This window comes from Strongyloides ratti, scaffold srae_chrx_scaffold0000005, assembly GCF_001040885.1.
Source record: "Strongyloides ratti genome assembly S_ratti_ED321, scaffold srae_chrx_scaffold0000005".
In the NCBI taxonomy this organism is placed as follows: Eukaryota; Metazoa; Nematoda; class Chromadorea; order Rhabditida; family Strongyloididae; genus Strongyloides; species Strongyloides ratti.
In genome coordinates this window covers 553,874-570,220 of record NW_020171513.1, presented here as the reverse complement: position 1 = coordinate 570,220, position 16,347 = coordinate 553,874, and the positions used below count along the sequence as shown (strand labels likewise).

The following is a 16,347-nucleotide window of genomic DNA, read 5'->3' as shown; positions in this document are numbered from 1 at the left end:
AGTTAAATTTTTTTTCAAATAAATTTACGATAACTTTAAAGTAATTAAAAAAAATGTTTTATTTTATTACTATTTATAATGTATATATATAAAATATTAAAGAAATAATTAAATTTCAAATTCATATAATTATATTAAAATTTTTAACATTAAAAGAAATTTTAGGTAATATTAATATTATTAAATATTATTTTAAATTATTAATATTAATGATTAAAATAAAAAGATGCTTATAAATATAAGAAGTTAAGGAGTAAAATTTCGTTAATCTATAATATATTAAAAAGAGGCTTATTTTTAATGAGTCAAATAATAAGTGTGTTTTTATTGGTAACATATATCACTATCTTTAGCAAACACCCATATATGTATTCTGGTGAACATATTTCTTCAATACAAATATATATCATCGACTATAGTAGTTTTACTTACATTTAGGTTGTTGCTGATGGCACAAAATATAAAATGTCTAATGCATGCTTGTCTTTATGTTCTCATTCTTTTTACACATATTTCATGAATTGCCAATTTATGTATTATATATTTATAAATATCTTTTTATTATATATAACATATTATTTATTTATAAAAAAATAAAGATAAGAAAGAGTCATTTATAAAAAAAAAATTATAATTAGTTAAGTTTAATTATTTTTAGCATGCAACATAACATGTTTATTTTTGTATGTTATAATTTTTTAATATTATATAGATAATTAATGTTTATATGATCATTGTTTTTATATATTTTTATATTAAATAATTTAATAATTTATAAAAAAAAAAAACTTTTTTTTTTAAAAATTTTTTAAATTTTTAAATGTTGATTTTATTTAAAAATTGTAATAACAAAATATTTTTATGGTTAAAATTACTTTTATTTTTTTTTTGTTATAATAAACATCCTAAACAAAGCATAATTTTATGACAAAAAGTAATATTTTACTATAACTTATATAAACAATACTTGTTTACAAAATTAAAAATTTTGTCAAAATAAATGTAAATGATATAAAATGACATCAAATTTAAAAATTTAATAAAAGAATATTTAATATCTTAATCTCACTTATAACTTTTTATAATTTTAAATATAACATCATCAATTCAATTTCATTTTAAGTAGATATATTGATGCATCTAATATTATGAGAATCATCCATTTTTATATACATGTACATAAAAGTTACTTATTATGTAAAACTATGATATAATGTGTAATTTTTTATCACTTTTTTTAAAAATTAATTCATTTTATTAAAAAACAGTAAAAAGTTAATATTTTTTTTTTGTTTTTAAATAAAAACATAATTTTAAAATAACAATCATTCGATTATAATAAATTTTATTTCCTAATAACATTTAGAATTTTTTTTTTTTTTATTATTTACCTATTTTATTGTTATACATTTAAAGAAAAAACAGTAATTTTTATATTTTATTTTTCAAGTGATATATTTTTATTTTTAATAATTTATAAATATTTTTTGAAATATTATAATATTATTAAATAATATAATTATCAAAATCTTTGTATATAAATTATAAATTTGATTTATAAGCAATTTCTTTGAAATGTATTTTAATTGAATTTTTAATTGGTATTTAAAAATGAAATACATTTTTAAATTTGATTAATTTTTTAATATTTTAATTTATACATCTGTTACTTTTAATTACTTTCTTTCTAATTTTTATTCTTCTTATGTGCAAAATAATTTGAAAAAGATCTTTAAAATATATATACATATATAAAATACTTTTTTACTGCATACACCTTATTAATAATTTAAAAGATATAAAATATATTCAGGCAATGTCTTAAATTAACTAAATATTATAAATTTGCTGCATTTTTCATATTTTATTTATATATTATAATTTATATATAAAATATCTAGAAAATATTAAATTAATTATATAATCTTTTTAATTAATATTTTATCGATAAATATTCAAATTGAAAAATATTAAAAAAAAATTTTTATTTTTATAATTTGAATTATTTTTTAAATATTCAAAGAGATATTTTATAAGCACTCTTTGTAATAAAATAAAAAGCTATTTTATTTTTATAAAGACAAATCATATATAATAATATTAAATTATATAAAACTTTATTACAAAAAGTTTTTCTTTTTTTTTAAAATTACATTAAACTGATAAAAAAATTTAATCATTTTTTTTTTAAAAATATAATAAGTTTTATACATTTTTAGAACATATAACAATTTTATATTATTTAAAGTTACGGTAATCTTAAAAGATAAATTTTATATTTATCTATACATATATAATAAATAAATTTGATAGATCTTTTAAAAAACAACAAACTTTTTTAATAATACATTTTTTCATGTATTTTGTATAGCATATTAAAATTGTTGTCAATTTATTTTTTATTTTGTTTTTTACATTGTAAAGTTGTCCTTTGAGAAATAAATATTTTTTCTTACATTACAGTTTTTTATTTTATTTTTTTTTTTAAATTTTTATAATAAGTAATTATTTTACGTAAAATGATTCATAGTAAATTCTTTTATTTTATGTATTAAACGTTTATCAATTAAATATTCTTAAATTTATTTTCATTTTATTAACACATTAATATCATAAAATTGTAACTAATTTATACAAAATATTTATAATAGTTCACATATAATAAAAATAAGAGTAATATGATATGTGAAAATAAATATTATAAACTGTATTTTTTTATCACTATTTATAAAAAAATTTGAAATAATTTTTATTGTTTCTTTATTTACCATAAAAGTTTAGATATACGCGTTAAAGATAATTTTTTTCATCTTATTTTTATAAGATTTATCAAAAATATGTTGAATCTTTTATTTTATTTTTCAAAATATTTTCAACATAATTATTTTATTTTACTTTAACTAGTATAATATAACATATAATTATTTCTTATAAGCCTTAATTTATACAATAATTATCCATATTTTGTAACGTTATAAATATATTATTATATATTTAAAGCTTAACAAAAGCATGTAAAATATTTTTTATAAAATTGTTGTCATAGAAACATATTCTATCTCGTACTAAGATAATATTAAAAACCATAGTGATGTATGAGAATAATGTTGCGAGGTACACTGTATTATCACTAGCGTCATTTGTCTTCCATTAAGTATGTCTTATATTTTCTTATCCATGTTTTTATATCACACATTGCCTTGTTTGTTTCTGGAGGAGGGGAGTATGACATTACATTTAATGATATATGCTAATTAGACAAATAATATACAGATTATTTGAATGGGTAAAATTCATTCCATCAAATTAAAAATAAATTCATTTTTATGCTCCGTTAAGCAATAGAAATAAAAATTAAATTATTATGTACTTTCAGTGTATTCCTAAAATTATTTTTATATAAAATATATAAGAATCATTATATAAAATAGTACTTAATCATGTAATAATACTTTAAAGAATTTATAAAGTACATTTTTTAGTTCAAAAATAATTTTTTTTATTATTATATTGAATTAGAAATAATAATTTACTAAACTATTAAATGTTAAAAAAAATAATATAATAATAAAAAAAAATAGATAATTAAAAAAAAAATCATATGTTAATTAAAAATTATTGTAATATTTAATCATTCTTTAACGGCACTAAGTATCTGATTAAAGGTTTAGTTTAAAAATATAACTCGTTATTTGATACTTTTTAGTATATATAATATTTCAAAAAAATATATCTTTAAAATAATCGATGTTATCAAATATATATTATTACTAATTTTTTTTTCCATATTTTTATATTTATTTTATTTTTAACTTTTATTGACATTTATTGGCATATTTAAAAATCAAAATACTTTTGTAAATGTACTTTATTTAAAATACTAAAAGATATATCATTTTGCTAGTTTATATCTTTGAGATTTCATAGATTGATATTTTACTTCTCTGCACTAAATAAAATAATTTCCTACTTTACTTTTTTCTTTAATTTTGTTTATTGGATTCTTTATAAGTATTAAAGATTAAATTATTAATAATTTATATGTTATGTAAAATAATATAATACTTTTTTTTTATAAATTAACATATAAAATATTTTCTAGGAAAGAAAAAATGCCATTGTTTAAACGGAAAGAATCTGAAAAACGTAGTCAAAATGTTAGAGATAAATATGATTTTAAAGATGTTCTTGGAACAGGAGCATTTTCTAAAGTATTTCTTGCAGAATGTAAGTTACAGCCTGGATATCTGGTGGCAATAAAATGTATTGACAAAAAAGCTTTGAAAGGAAAAGAAGAATCTCTTGATAATGAAATAAGAGTATTAAGAAAGTAAGATGACGATATAAGTATTTTTAATTATAAAAATTTTTTTTTTAAGATTAAAACATCCAAATATTGTACAACTATTAGACACATTTGATGAAAAACAATATGTATATTTAGTTATGGAATTAGTTACTGGAGGTGAACTTTTTGATAGAATTGTTGCAAAAGGTTCATATACAGAAAAAGATGCTTCTGATCTTATAAGACAAGTACTTCAAGCTGTTGCATTTATGCATGATAATGGTGTTGTTCATCGTGATTTAAAACCTGAAAATTTATTGTATTACAATCAGGATGAAGATTCAAAAATAATGATATCTGATTTTGGGTTATCAAAAACAGAAGAATCTGGTGTAATGGCAACTGCTTGTGGTACACCAGGATATGTAGCACCAGAGGTTTTACAACAAAAACCATATGGTAAAGCGGTTGATGTTTGGTCAATTGGAGTAATTGCATATATATTATTATGCGGTTATCCACCATTTTATGATGAAAATGATGCTAATTTATTTGCCCAAATAATTCGTGGTGAATATGAATTTGATTCACCATTTTGGGATGACATATCTGATTCAGGTAAATAAAAAATTATCCTATTTTTATACTTTTTTTTTAGCAAAAGATTTCATTTCACATTTAATGTGTTGTGATCCTAGTCGTCGTTTTAATTGTGATGAAGCTCTACGTCATCCTTGGTAAGTGATAATTTTTAAAATAAAAATTAATTTTTTATTATATTTTTTAAGGATTAGTGGTAATACTGCAAGAACCAAAGATATTCATGGAACAGTTGCAACACATCTTAAGAAAAGTTTAGCCAAAAAAAAATGGAGAAAAGCATATAACGCTGCAGCAGCAATAAGACAGTTGCAAATGTTAAGATTAACATCAACTAAAATCTCAGCACAAAACTCTTCCACTGTACCTGAAGAAAATTTGGCAAATGATTGTTGTTAAAAAGAATTTTAAATTATACAAAAAAAGTTAAAAAAAAATATATTATTTGAATTTTTATTTCTCTTCTTTAACAAAAAAAAAACCACAATAATTTTACTTTATTATGACAAATATAAATCTTATTTTCTATAAATCTATAAAAAAATTTTTAATAATAAAAACTTGATATCATTTATTTTAAATCTTTTATTATCAACGTCATTTTAAATAAACAAAAGAAAAAATATATATTTAATTTAAAAAAAAAATATATATATATATACTAAGAATTAATTATCTATTTCAACTATAAGTTATCTTATATAAATAACAATCATACAAATGATTATTTAATTTTTATTAAAAAATGACGCGTTTAAGAGTATGATGTATAATTGAAGGATACTTAACATCATACAAAAGTTGTGGGGAAGTGTTTACAATTTTGCTAAATTATGCTATCTTCTAATTGTATTAAACATTACTTAAATTGGATTATTTTAACTTTTATAACAATTAATTCTTTATAATATCAATAAAGAAATTATTCTAATTGCCTTAAAATTTTACAACATTATACTTTATCATTTATTATTTTTATTAATCGACCAATTATATATATATATATATATTTTAGCTAAAGTTTAATATATTTTAATATTTGTAATGATAAATATTTTACGCGCTAACTTTGATTCATTCATTTGAATAGAATAAATTTATTGATTTTTACTAAATATTATGATGGCATATAATATAAGGAGTATTACTTTTATAACAATATACAATAATAATATCATAATAGTATAGAAAATATTATTACTTTTTTTTTATTTTAATATGATGTTTGATTACATGTTCTATTTTTAGACTTATTTTAATATTAAATTAATATTACTAAATTCTATTTTTATGCATCATACAATTTTTACAAATTATATTAACATGTCAAAGCCATCAGCCTTAAGCTTTTTTGAATTTTTACATTTAAATAAGGACAAAGTAAGTTTTGAAATTGTTTACTAATTTTTTTAATCTATTTTTAAAGACATTTCGACCAAAAAAAAAATTTCGCCCTGGTACATTACGTTATAATCTTCATAAAAGAGCAACTGCAACACTTAAATCTGGTATTGATCTTAAAGAAGCAGTAAAAGTCCCAAACGATGATACATTTGAAGATTGGTTAGCAGTTCATACTGTTGAATTTTTTAATCGCATAAATCTTTTATATGGTGTAATTCAGACATCATGTACAAAGGAAACATGTCCAATAATGTCTGGTGGTGAAAGATATGAATATTTATGGCAAGATGGTGATAAATATCCAAAACCAACACAATTACCTGCTCCAGATTATGTTAATAATCTTATGGAATGGGTTGAAACTAAAATAAATGATGATAAAATATTTCCACCAAGTATTGGTAAGTTTTTTTTTTATAATATTGTTAGTAAAAAAAAAATAATATATATTTTAGCTGTTCCATTTCCTCCAGATTTTAAAAAAGTTTGCAAAAAAATATTAACTCGTTTACATCGTGTATTAGTTCATGTATTTATACATCATTTCGATTGTGTAAAATTATTAGGTGTGGTAAGTATATAACTTATATAATGTTTAAATTTTAAATAATATTTTTTTTTAGGAACCACATGCTAATACATTGTATAAACATTTTTATTTTTTTGTAACTGAACATTCATTAGTTTCAACTAAAGAATTGGATGCTCTTAAAGGAATGATTAACGCATTAATTTTAAATAATAATCAATAGCTAATAAATATAAAATAATTTCATATTTTTTATTATTTTTTAATTAGAAAAATATTAAAAAAATAAAAAAGATTTAATAATAAAATTTATCCTTTCACTTATAAAATTAATTATTTTATATAAATAAATAATAATTTTAAATTTCAATAAAAATTTATATTTATTTCTTTTGTCTTATTTTGTGGAGGAATTTTCATTTTTATTTTAAAAAGAAGAACATATTAAAGTATGTTGTTAATGTGAGTATTTTATTATCATTGAATGATAGGATAATATCAGTTTAAAAATGAATAACACAAGTATAAAAGCTTTTACTTTAGTTAAATGGTGTTTGTGATATTTTTAGCATATCAAATTTTATATACATTCTTTTTGAATAAAGTATAACTGATTACTAAAAATATTATTTTTATTTTTTTTTTTCATTCTTACTTACTAAATATTTCACTATGATAACTAAACAAAATAAAAAATGTTTAAAAAAGTCAAAACATAAAACTGAATCATTAAAATCAAGTATATTCTCATCATATTTATATTATCAACCTGACTTTTTTAAAGAAAAAAATTTACCTTCAAAAATAGTAACAGATGAAGGAATAGGTAAAAATTTTAAAAAATCTATTGTTGGTGCAATGGCATTTTTATTAAATAATACTACAATTTTTGAAAATAATTTTTTATCTATTCCAAAAATTTCACATAATTTTAAGTATAAAGCTGAGATGTTTTCAAAACAAATTCGTAACTCAATTGAAGGATTTATTGAAAAGACAAATTATAACTATGTATTTATAAATTACATATGTTTTATTGTTGCTTTCATTTATACATTTCATCAAATTAAAGTTATCTTATCATCCCAAAATAATATTTCAAAAAGTAACAAGAAAATAAATGTTATCACGACAAAACATGATGAAACGAAAAATTTAGAAAAATTTTATGCTGACAAAAGTGTATGTTTCATATTTTTTTTTAAAAAAATATTTTTTTAAGGTTGGTGATGATTTTGCTGTTATTGATGAGTATGATAATTTTGTTGGTGGAAATGATATACCATATAAACCATTTAGTTTTTCTGAAATGGATATGCAAAAAAGGTCACAATTATTTTATGAAACTATGAAATTACGTAGAAGTATAAGATGTTTTAGTAGTAAATCTATTCCATTTAAAGTTATTCAAAATATTATAAAAACAGCTGGAACATGTCCTAGTGGAAGCAACAATCAACCATGGTTATTTTGTATTGTTGGGAATGAACAATTAAAAATAAAAATAAGAAAAATTGTGGAGAATGAAGAACAAAATAGTTATACGAGAAGAATGGGTGCTAAATGGGTTTTAAATGTAAACGATTTAACAATTAACTGGAATAAACCGTATCTTACTGAGGCACCATATTTAATTGTTGTAATGAGACAGGTAATATTTTCTTTATTTATTTTATATATATAATAATTTTTAAGGTTTATACTGTTAATAAAAATGGTGAAAAATGTGTAGTAGATTTTTCTGAACTAAGTTCATCAATTGCTGTTGGATTTTTTATAACTGCACTTCATAATGCTGGTTTATGTACAGTACCTATTTGTGTAACAAATAGTAGTCGACGAATAAAGAAAATTTTAAATAGACCACCAAATGAAGAAGTTTTATTAGTTTTACCTATAGGATATCCAGCAGATCAAGCATTAGTTCCAGATATAAAACGAAAACGACTAGAAGATATAACACGAATATATTAAAAAAAAATTAAAAAATAAAAAAAAACCAGTTGTTATTAAATTTTTTTTTTTTAAAATAATAGATATTTTTTTTCTTTTTTAAAAAAAAAATTTGTTTAAAAATTTTTATACCATGTAATTTTATTTTTTTTTCCACGTAAAAAGACATATTATTTAAAAAAAATATTAAAATTTTAATATACTTTTCTAGACTTATAAACTAATTACTTAATAGTTTATTTAAAAAAGTGTTTAAATAAATAAGTATCCTTGGAAACTGGAAAATATCAGAAATACTTTAAATTCATTATATCCTTTTTAATATAATGGTATTAATTCTTCCAAGAACAAATATATAAAATATTTATAGTTTTATATATTTTTAATATTATGTAAAAAAATTTTTATAAATTTAAAATAATGTATTTTAATGTCTGAAAAAAATTACTTTATATTTTTATAATTAGATATAATATATTCATTTGATATTTCTTTTGATATAATGAAAAACTTATATTATTAATTAATATTGTAATAAATAAATTATAATTTAATATAATTTTTATGTTATTATATAATAAAATTTTCAGAATATGAAAAATAATACATATTCAGTTGTTAGAAGTGGTATTATAAAACTTACACCTGATGGTGTAAAATGTAAATTATATTGTAAAGGTTTACAATGTAAATATTGTAATTCAGATAATTGGAAAGAAAATGAAACAGATATAAAAGGTATATATTCTAATTGGTAAGTTTATAACATATAATTATTTTATAAAATTTTTAAGGATTACAAAAAATATTATTGGTATGGCAAGACCAACAGAAGAAGCAATTACAAAATATAAAATTATTGAACAATTTAAAGAAAAAAATATAAGAACATTAATAAATTTACAAATTATTAATGAACATTCTAATTGTGGACCATTTTTAAAAAGTTCTGGTTTTAGTTATGATCCAGAACAATTTATGTCTGCTGGTATATATTATTATAATTTTCCCATACCTGACTATGAAATATGCACGATTAAATTTATAAGAAGTATTATGAAAGTAATACATTTTTCATTAAATGAAGGAAATATAGCTATTCATTGTCACGCAGGCTTAGGAAGAACAGGAACTATTATTGCAGCTTATTTTATATGGCATGACAAATTAAGTTATTTTAAGGCAATACAAATTGTTCGCAAAAATAGGTATGTTAAAAATATAACATTTATTTTATTTTATTTTAAAGACCAAGAAGTATTCAATCCAAAATTCAAGTAGAATTTTTAAAACAATTTGATGATTACTGTCACAAGTATGGTGTTTTAATTCCAAAAATTAATAAAAAATCATTTTCATGGTTTATGGAAAATCAAAGATTATCACTTCCAACTATTCAATGTCAAAAATATGGTCATATCTTTAAATCTGTTCATGAAATATGTAAAAAACTTCTTAAAGAAATATTTCAAGATGAATTTTCATTTGAAAAAGTAGATAATGATAATTTTTATTGTATTATTGGTAAATTAAAAGTAAATTGGACGCCAGCATTAACAAATCATGGAAAATCAGTTACAACATTTATAGTTAATGTAATGGAAAGTATGGAATTAATTTTTCAAGATAATGAAACCTATGAAATAATTAAAAAAGCACAAAAAAATAATATAATAACATTTGAAAAAGATTTACATTTATATAATACAAGAGAATTATTAATTATACTTGTAGCACAAATGAAATTAATAAAAACTCCAATTGCTAGTAAAGAAGAATTAATATCAATTTTTACTCGTAACGATACTTCGCAAATATGTGCATTTAAGACAAACAACTCTTGTTATCCATGGATATGTTTTGTTCAATATTTATGTCAAGTTTTTAGTGTTATAATGAATGAATATTATAGTAGTTTTGTTTCGATATTAACTGTATGGTTATTTGGTGAAGAAGATGAAGAAGTTAGGTATGCAATTTTTACATATATGAGAGATTTATTTGCTGATCATTTTAAAGAACAAAAAATGATTGAAAATACAATAAATAAAATAGGTAATATATAGTTTAATTTTTTTAAAAAAAAATTTATTACGAATGAAATAAAAACAAAATGTTTAAAACATTATTTTGTTTAAAATATTAAAAATTTTTTTCATTTAACATATTAGGTTTTTATAAAAATATAATATTTAATTATGATAGTAGCTTAACATAACCACTATTAATATACTCATTATTATTGATAAAAATAACTTTTTTCGATTTTTGCATTGTAACATCAGAAAAACTTGGATTGTTAATTTTTTTAAAATTATTATTTAAAACAATCACATTTTTAGCTCCTCCAAGTGTCTTTGTTTCTCTTTTACAAATATTTTTTGAAATTATATTTATCCAATCTTGAATGTATTTAATATATGTTGATTTGACAACATTTACCAATGATGTACGAAATCTTTTGGAAAATATAAAATATATAATAAATGATAATGATGAATTACAAATTCCACAAAAATGTGAAAATGAAAGCCAACGGCACATGGTTGTGTCGTTATTAACAACATGACTTCCTTTGGTATATGAATTTATAAAAATAGGAATTGATGGAATTTCACTTAATATAAATAGAATTGTTGTTAAAAGACTTATTTTAACAACACATTTTTTTTCATTTGTAAACTTTAGTATAACTCCAGTTTTTGTTTTACGAAGAAAGACAAATCTATAAAAAAGTATTACTGTTAACAAAATTAGTAATACTAATGGTATTATTATTGTTATGACTAAGTTAATTATTGTATGTACTTTTTCAATTTTGCTAATAATAATATCTAAAAAAAAATTCCTTTTCAACATATAAAAAAAATATATATACTTACAATCTGATGTGGAAATAATAACTTTTGTTTTTCCATTTTCAACATTAAATATAACTCTTCGATTTAATGGATAAATGATTGCCATTAATGTTCCTAAAATAATTAAAACAATATAACTCAAAATCACATTCTTTTTTGTCCATAAAATTTTTGAATAGCCTGGTGTAAATGATGTCATAATACATTCAGCTGCCATAAAAACAGTTATCCTTTAATATTTTTTAAATTATTTTAAATATTTTTAACATACCATGTTGCACAAAAACCAAATAAATTTACAAAAAATAATTCTAATGGCCAAAATATATAATAATAATAATCTATAATTGATCCTTTTTCCCATATTTCAAGTATACGTAATGTATGTGGTAAAAGTAATATTAATGTAATTGTATTAAGAACTAATTTTGAACGAAGTAATTTTATTGTTATATATTTACGAATTTGATCACTACTATAAATTAATATATTTGTAATATTTCCAACTAAAGCAATTGCAAATACTCCTAAAAATATCTTTCCCATAAGAAGTTTATATAGATAAGATTCTTCACAAGAATTCTATAAAAAAATTGTTTATTATTCTTCTTATATTAAATTTTTTGTTTTAAACATACACTTCCTAAAACTCTATCAGTTAGACGATGAATTTGAAATAGTTTAAAAATTTTACGCATATTTTCTTCACTAATATTTCGATTTAAAAGATCTTCTTTTGTTATCATATGTTTTGGAAAATATTTTTCCATTAAAATGTCACTCATCGTGTAGATTTTTGTATCTTTTAAAATATAGTAATTATAATTAAAAAGAAAAAATGATTTCCTAAAATTTAATTATTCATCAAAAATAAAATATTTTCTTTTAAAACACAATATTAATAGTTTGTTGCAGTAACCTTTTAATACAAAGAAAAACTTTTCAAAATTGGAAAAAATAATGTTTTTCAGTAAGTAAATTTTTATTGTTAATATTAGAAATATAACTGTTTTTAATAAATTAAAAAACAAATATTGCTGATTAAAATTATTCAAAATGGCAAGGTGTGTGAATATAATAAATTAAAAAAAAAATAATTTCTATAACAAATAAAAATTTCTCAATGGTATTGTAAAAAAAGACCATTCAAATTAATTCATGGTAACACATTTTCGTGGAACATATTTATTTATAGAAATTCAATACATTAAAATAAAAAGTATAATTAAACTATTTTACAGTAAAAAAATACAATAATTAAACAATACACTATTTAATAATATAATTTTTATTAATATTTTTATATTACTATTAAAATTCTTTAGTTATCTAAAATATTTTAATAATATAAAAATGAAATTATTATAACAAAGATAATTAACAATAATATTATAGAAATTAAAATCTTTCGTTTATTTAATAGAAAAATTTTATTGATAATAAATCAAAGGAAATCAAAAAAAAAACTTTATTCCATTTAAAAAAAGTAATTTTTTTTTATTAAAATATTTGATAAAGGTTATAAAACATATTAAAACATATCGTGGCAAGCACATCTATGAAATGATTTATTTTAAAATAATTTTGAAAAAAAAGTCATTTTAAAGTGTTTGTATATTAAAAATATAATTATTATTAATAAAATGTATTTGTTAATGTAAATATGGTAGTTTAAAAATTGTAATAGGAAATGTTAGAAATACAAAAATAATGTGTTTATTTTGTTTATATAAATTACATTTTGAAATGAAAAAAAAAAATTCTTATTTTAAATGTCTCAAATAAAAATTATTTGTTTTTTTTAATATTATATTTAGATATACAATCCACCTAATCAGTAAAATAAACTAATAAAAATGGTAAAAAACTATAAAAAAAACACGATATACATGCAAATTATAGAAATTTTTTTTCGTAATTATTAATAATAATAAATTTGTTAAATATAATAATATATAATAAATGACCATATAACAAATAATAATTATGTAAAATTATATATAAAATAACATTTTTAATATAAACAGTAATTTAAAATATTTTTTATTATCTTTTAAAGTTTTCAAAATAATGAGCACAATAAAATAAGATTTATAAAGTTCTAAAAAAAATGGTGAATATCTGTGCTTAGTTTTATTTAAAATAAAGTAAAAGAAATATCTTTACATAGAATGTAAATTAATTGTAATATTTTAGAATATCAAAATTGAAACAAATTTTTTTTAACAAATAAAAACATTTTATTAAAAATAATTTTTGTAATTGGTTTAATTTACACAAATATTTTATATAGAAGTATAATATTAAGTCAAACACAAATATACTTTATTTGTATCTTCTTTACTTTATCATATATTCTTATTTTTAATGATATAATTTTCTTAAACTTCTTTTAAAAACCTTTCAATTATTCAAATGAAAAATTCAATTTTATATTTTTATAATAGTCAAATAAAATTGTTTTGTTAAATATTTTTTTAAATTATAAATAAAAAGTTATATTAGATATAGTTTGTTGAATTACAGATAGAATAATTACCGTACAATGTTCTCCTTATTTTTAGAAAATTAATACATGAAAATTTTATTCCATACAATTATATAACAATAAGTGAAAAGCAAACATTTTCTACATTGATATATTTTAAATTTTTAAAAAAAATTCATTAATTGTTTAAGAAATTGTTAATAATTTTATTACTTCATCTATAATACACATGATATCATTTTGATAAATTTTTTATTTAATATTTTATTTTAAAAATGAAAAAAAATATTGCTAATAAAACTATAGCAACCTTTAAATTATGTTCTTTACATATTTATTATCAAATTAATATTGTGTTTCTGAAACAGCTTTTTAATAAATATACATATAGTACACTCAAATGATTTATCTTCTAACATTAGAAAATTAATTTTTTTGAAAAAGTAATAAGAAATAATAATGTATTATTTTATTGCATTTTATCTTAATTTTTTTATAAATTTTAAATAAAATACACAAAATATTATGTTAATATTAAATTTTTAAAAAATATTATTATGATTATATGTATATTATTAATTTATCCAGCCATTGGTAAACATAAAAAAGTATTCAATTTTATATGAAAATTATTAAAATAATATTATAAAAGTTATTCCTCAAAAAATGTATGAATATTTATTTTAAAAAAATAACTATATAAAAATTTTTAAAAAAATTTTATATTGTTTGTAATATTAGAAAATAATTTATAGGAGAATATACTTGTTTATAGTTAATTATAATCTTTTGAATATTTATGTATTGTTTAAAAAAAAAAAAACTTATTTATCTATGTAGATTTTAGTTGTTTTTTTTTTATCTTATTATACAAATTAGTAGTATATTATTAAAAGAATATTTTTTAAAATAATTAATATACTTTTATTATTTAAACATTTAAATATACACTAAACAATAAAAATATTGTAATTATATATTTTTATTTTATCTATTAGTGATATGTAATATACATATTTTTAGCTAATATATATACTTGTTCTTGTTTTTTTTTCATGCACAAATATTTTGATTTTTCTCGTGATAAATCTTCATTTTTACTAAGAACAGCTATTGATACTTCAAAACAATAAATGATGCTTTTATAACTCAATTGTGATTTTAAATGTTATTTAAAATCTTTTGTTTTATTAAATAATGATAAGATAAATTGTAAAATAAAAGTTATTTTTAATAATACAAAATTTTTTTTGTTATAAATTATATATTTTATAATAGGTAAGATAATATTATATACCTATATCAAATTTGGTAAATAACTTACTTATTATATTTTATAAATAAATAAAATATCATTTTAATATTTGATTAAATTATTCTTTGATACATAATTTTTTTTTAAATCTAATACAAAAAAAAATTTTTTTTATTTCTTCTATAATTTTTAGTCGTATGTAAATTAATATTTGAAGTTTAATATAATCTTTTTTCATTATTGATATTTAATGTTTGATTTACCATTTTTTAATTATTTTTATTTGTAAATTATTTTTACAACATATGTTTCTTTGATAATTTCTTAGTAACAATTAATGTTAGTTAAGATGATTTTTAAAAAAAAAAATGTTTTCATCATAGATATCTTTTTGGATTTCATTTATATTAAAAATATTTTTTTTTTATTATTTTATAATAATATATATGAAAAGTTTTTATAATTTATAACTTAAAATTAACTTTTACCTTTTTAAAAATCATTTTAAAACAATTTTAAGCATCTTTAAATATAACAAAAATTATATATATATAAATTCCATAAATGTTTAAATAATGTTGATAATGCTAAAATGGCTAAAAAAGAATAAGGTTTTAAGTATTTTAGAGTTATAGCATACTGGCATATATATTTATATATATATATATATATATATATATTGTTTCTTTGGTTCTCAATTTTTCGGCAATATTTCTCAACTTTTTTCTTTTTATTACTTCGTCTTCATTTTAGTATACATTATATTTTAGGAATTATAGTAAAATAAAATTGTTGTGCTATTCATTATATAAAAAAGTGGTTTTATGATATTGTTTTTTTTAGCTTTTTAAAATATTACAATATATATATGTATTGTTTTTTTTTATATTTATATAGTTTCATCACGTTTTTCTTATTACTTAATAAATAATTTTTTTTGCTAAATAAAAGCTATTTTTGTGTGATATT

At 18.1% G+C, this 16,347-nt stretch overlaps 5 protein-coding genes across 5 annotated transcripts; 4 read left to right on the top strand and 1 right to left on the bottom strand.

Moving 5' to 3' along the window:
- Positions 1–4,112: 4,112 nt before the first annotated feature.
- On the top strand, positions 4,113–5,287 carry SRAE_X000231000 (Calcium/calmodulin-dependent protein kinase I; the record flags this gene model as incomplete). The annotated part of the gene is made up of 4 exons (XM_024645507.1): positions 4,113–4,330; positions 4,380–4,906; positions 4,947–5,025; positions 5,077–5,287. 4 exons carry the CDS (start codon positions 4,113–4,115, stop codon positions 5,285–5,287), a joined length of 1,035 nt encoding a protein of 344 aa, XP_024499783.1.
- Positions 5,288–6,211: 924 nt separating this feature from the next.
- Positions 6,212–7,044, top strand: SRAE_X000230900 (MOB kinase activator-like 3; the record flags this gene model as incomplete). The annotated part of the gene is made up of 4 exons (XM_024645506.1): positions 6,212–6,268; positions 6,315–6,693; positions 6,748–6,863; positions 6,916–7,044. 4 exons carry the CDS (start codon positions 6,212–6,214, stop codon positions 7,042–7,044), a joined length of 681 nt encoding a protein of 226 aa, XP_024499782.1.
- Positions 7,045–7,493: 449 nt separating this feature from the next.
- Positions 7,494–8,795, top strand: SRAE_X000230800 (Iodotyrosine dehalogenase 1; the record flags this gene model as incomplete). The annotated part of the gene is made up of 3 exons (XM_024645505.1): positions 7,494–8,003; positions 8,044–8,472; positions 8,517–8,795. The coding sequence occupies 3 exons, from the start codon at positions 7,494–7,496 to the stop codon at positions 8,793–8,795; spliced, it is 1,218 nt and encodes a 405-aa protein (XP_024499781.1).
- A 572-nt stretch (positions 8,796–9,367) lies between these two features.
- SRAE_X000230700 (Protein-tyrosine phosphatase,receptor/non-receptor type domain and Dual specificity phosphatase, catalytic domain and Protein-tyrosine/Dual specificity phosphatase domain and Protein-tyrosine phosphatase, catalytic domain and Dual specificity phosphatase, subgroup, catalytic domain-containing protein) lies at positions 9,368–10,840 on the top strand (the record flags this gene model as incomplete). The annotated part of the gene is made up of 3 exons (XM_024645504.1): positions 9,368–9,528; positions 9,569–9,982; positions 10,024–10,840. 3 exons carry the CDS (start codon positions 9,368–9,370, stop codon positions 10,838–10,840), a joined length of 1,392 nt encoding a protein of 463 aa, XP_024499780.1.
- Positions 10,841–10,970: 130 nt separating this feature from the next.
- On the bottom strand, positions 10,971–12,405 carry SRAE_X000230600 (G protein-coupled receptor, rhodopsin-like family and GPCR, rhodopsin-like, 7TM domain-containing protein; the record flags this gene model as incomplete). The annotated part of the gene is made up of 4 exons (XM_024645503.1): positions 10,971–11,608; positions 11,657–11,865; positions 11,907–12,217; positions 12,274–12,405. 4 exons carry the CDS (start codon positions 12,403–12,405, stop codon positions 10,971–10,973), a joined length of 1,290 nt encoding a protein of 429 aa, XP_024499779.1.
- Between the last annotated feature and the right edge of the window lie 3,942 nt (positions 12,406–16,347).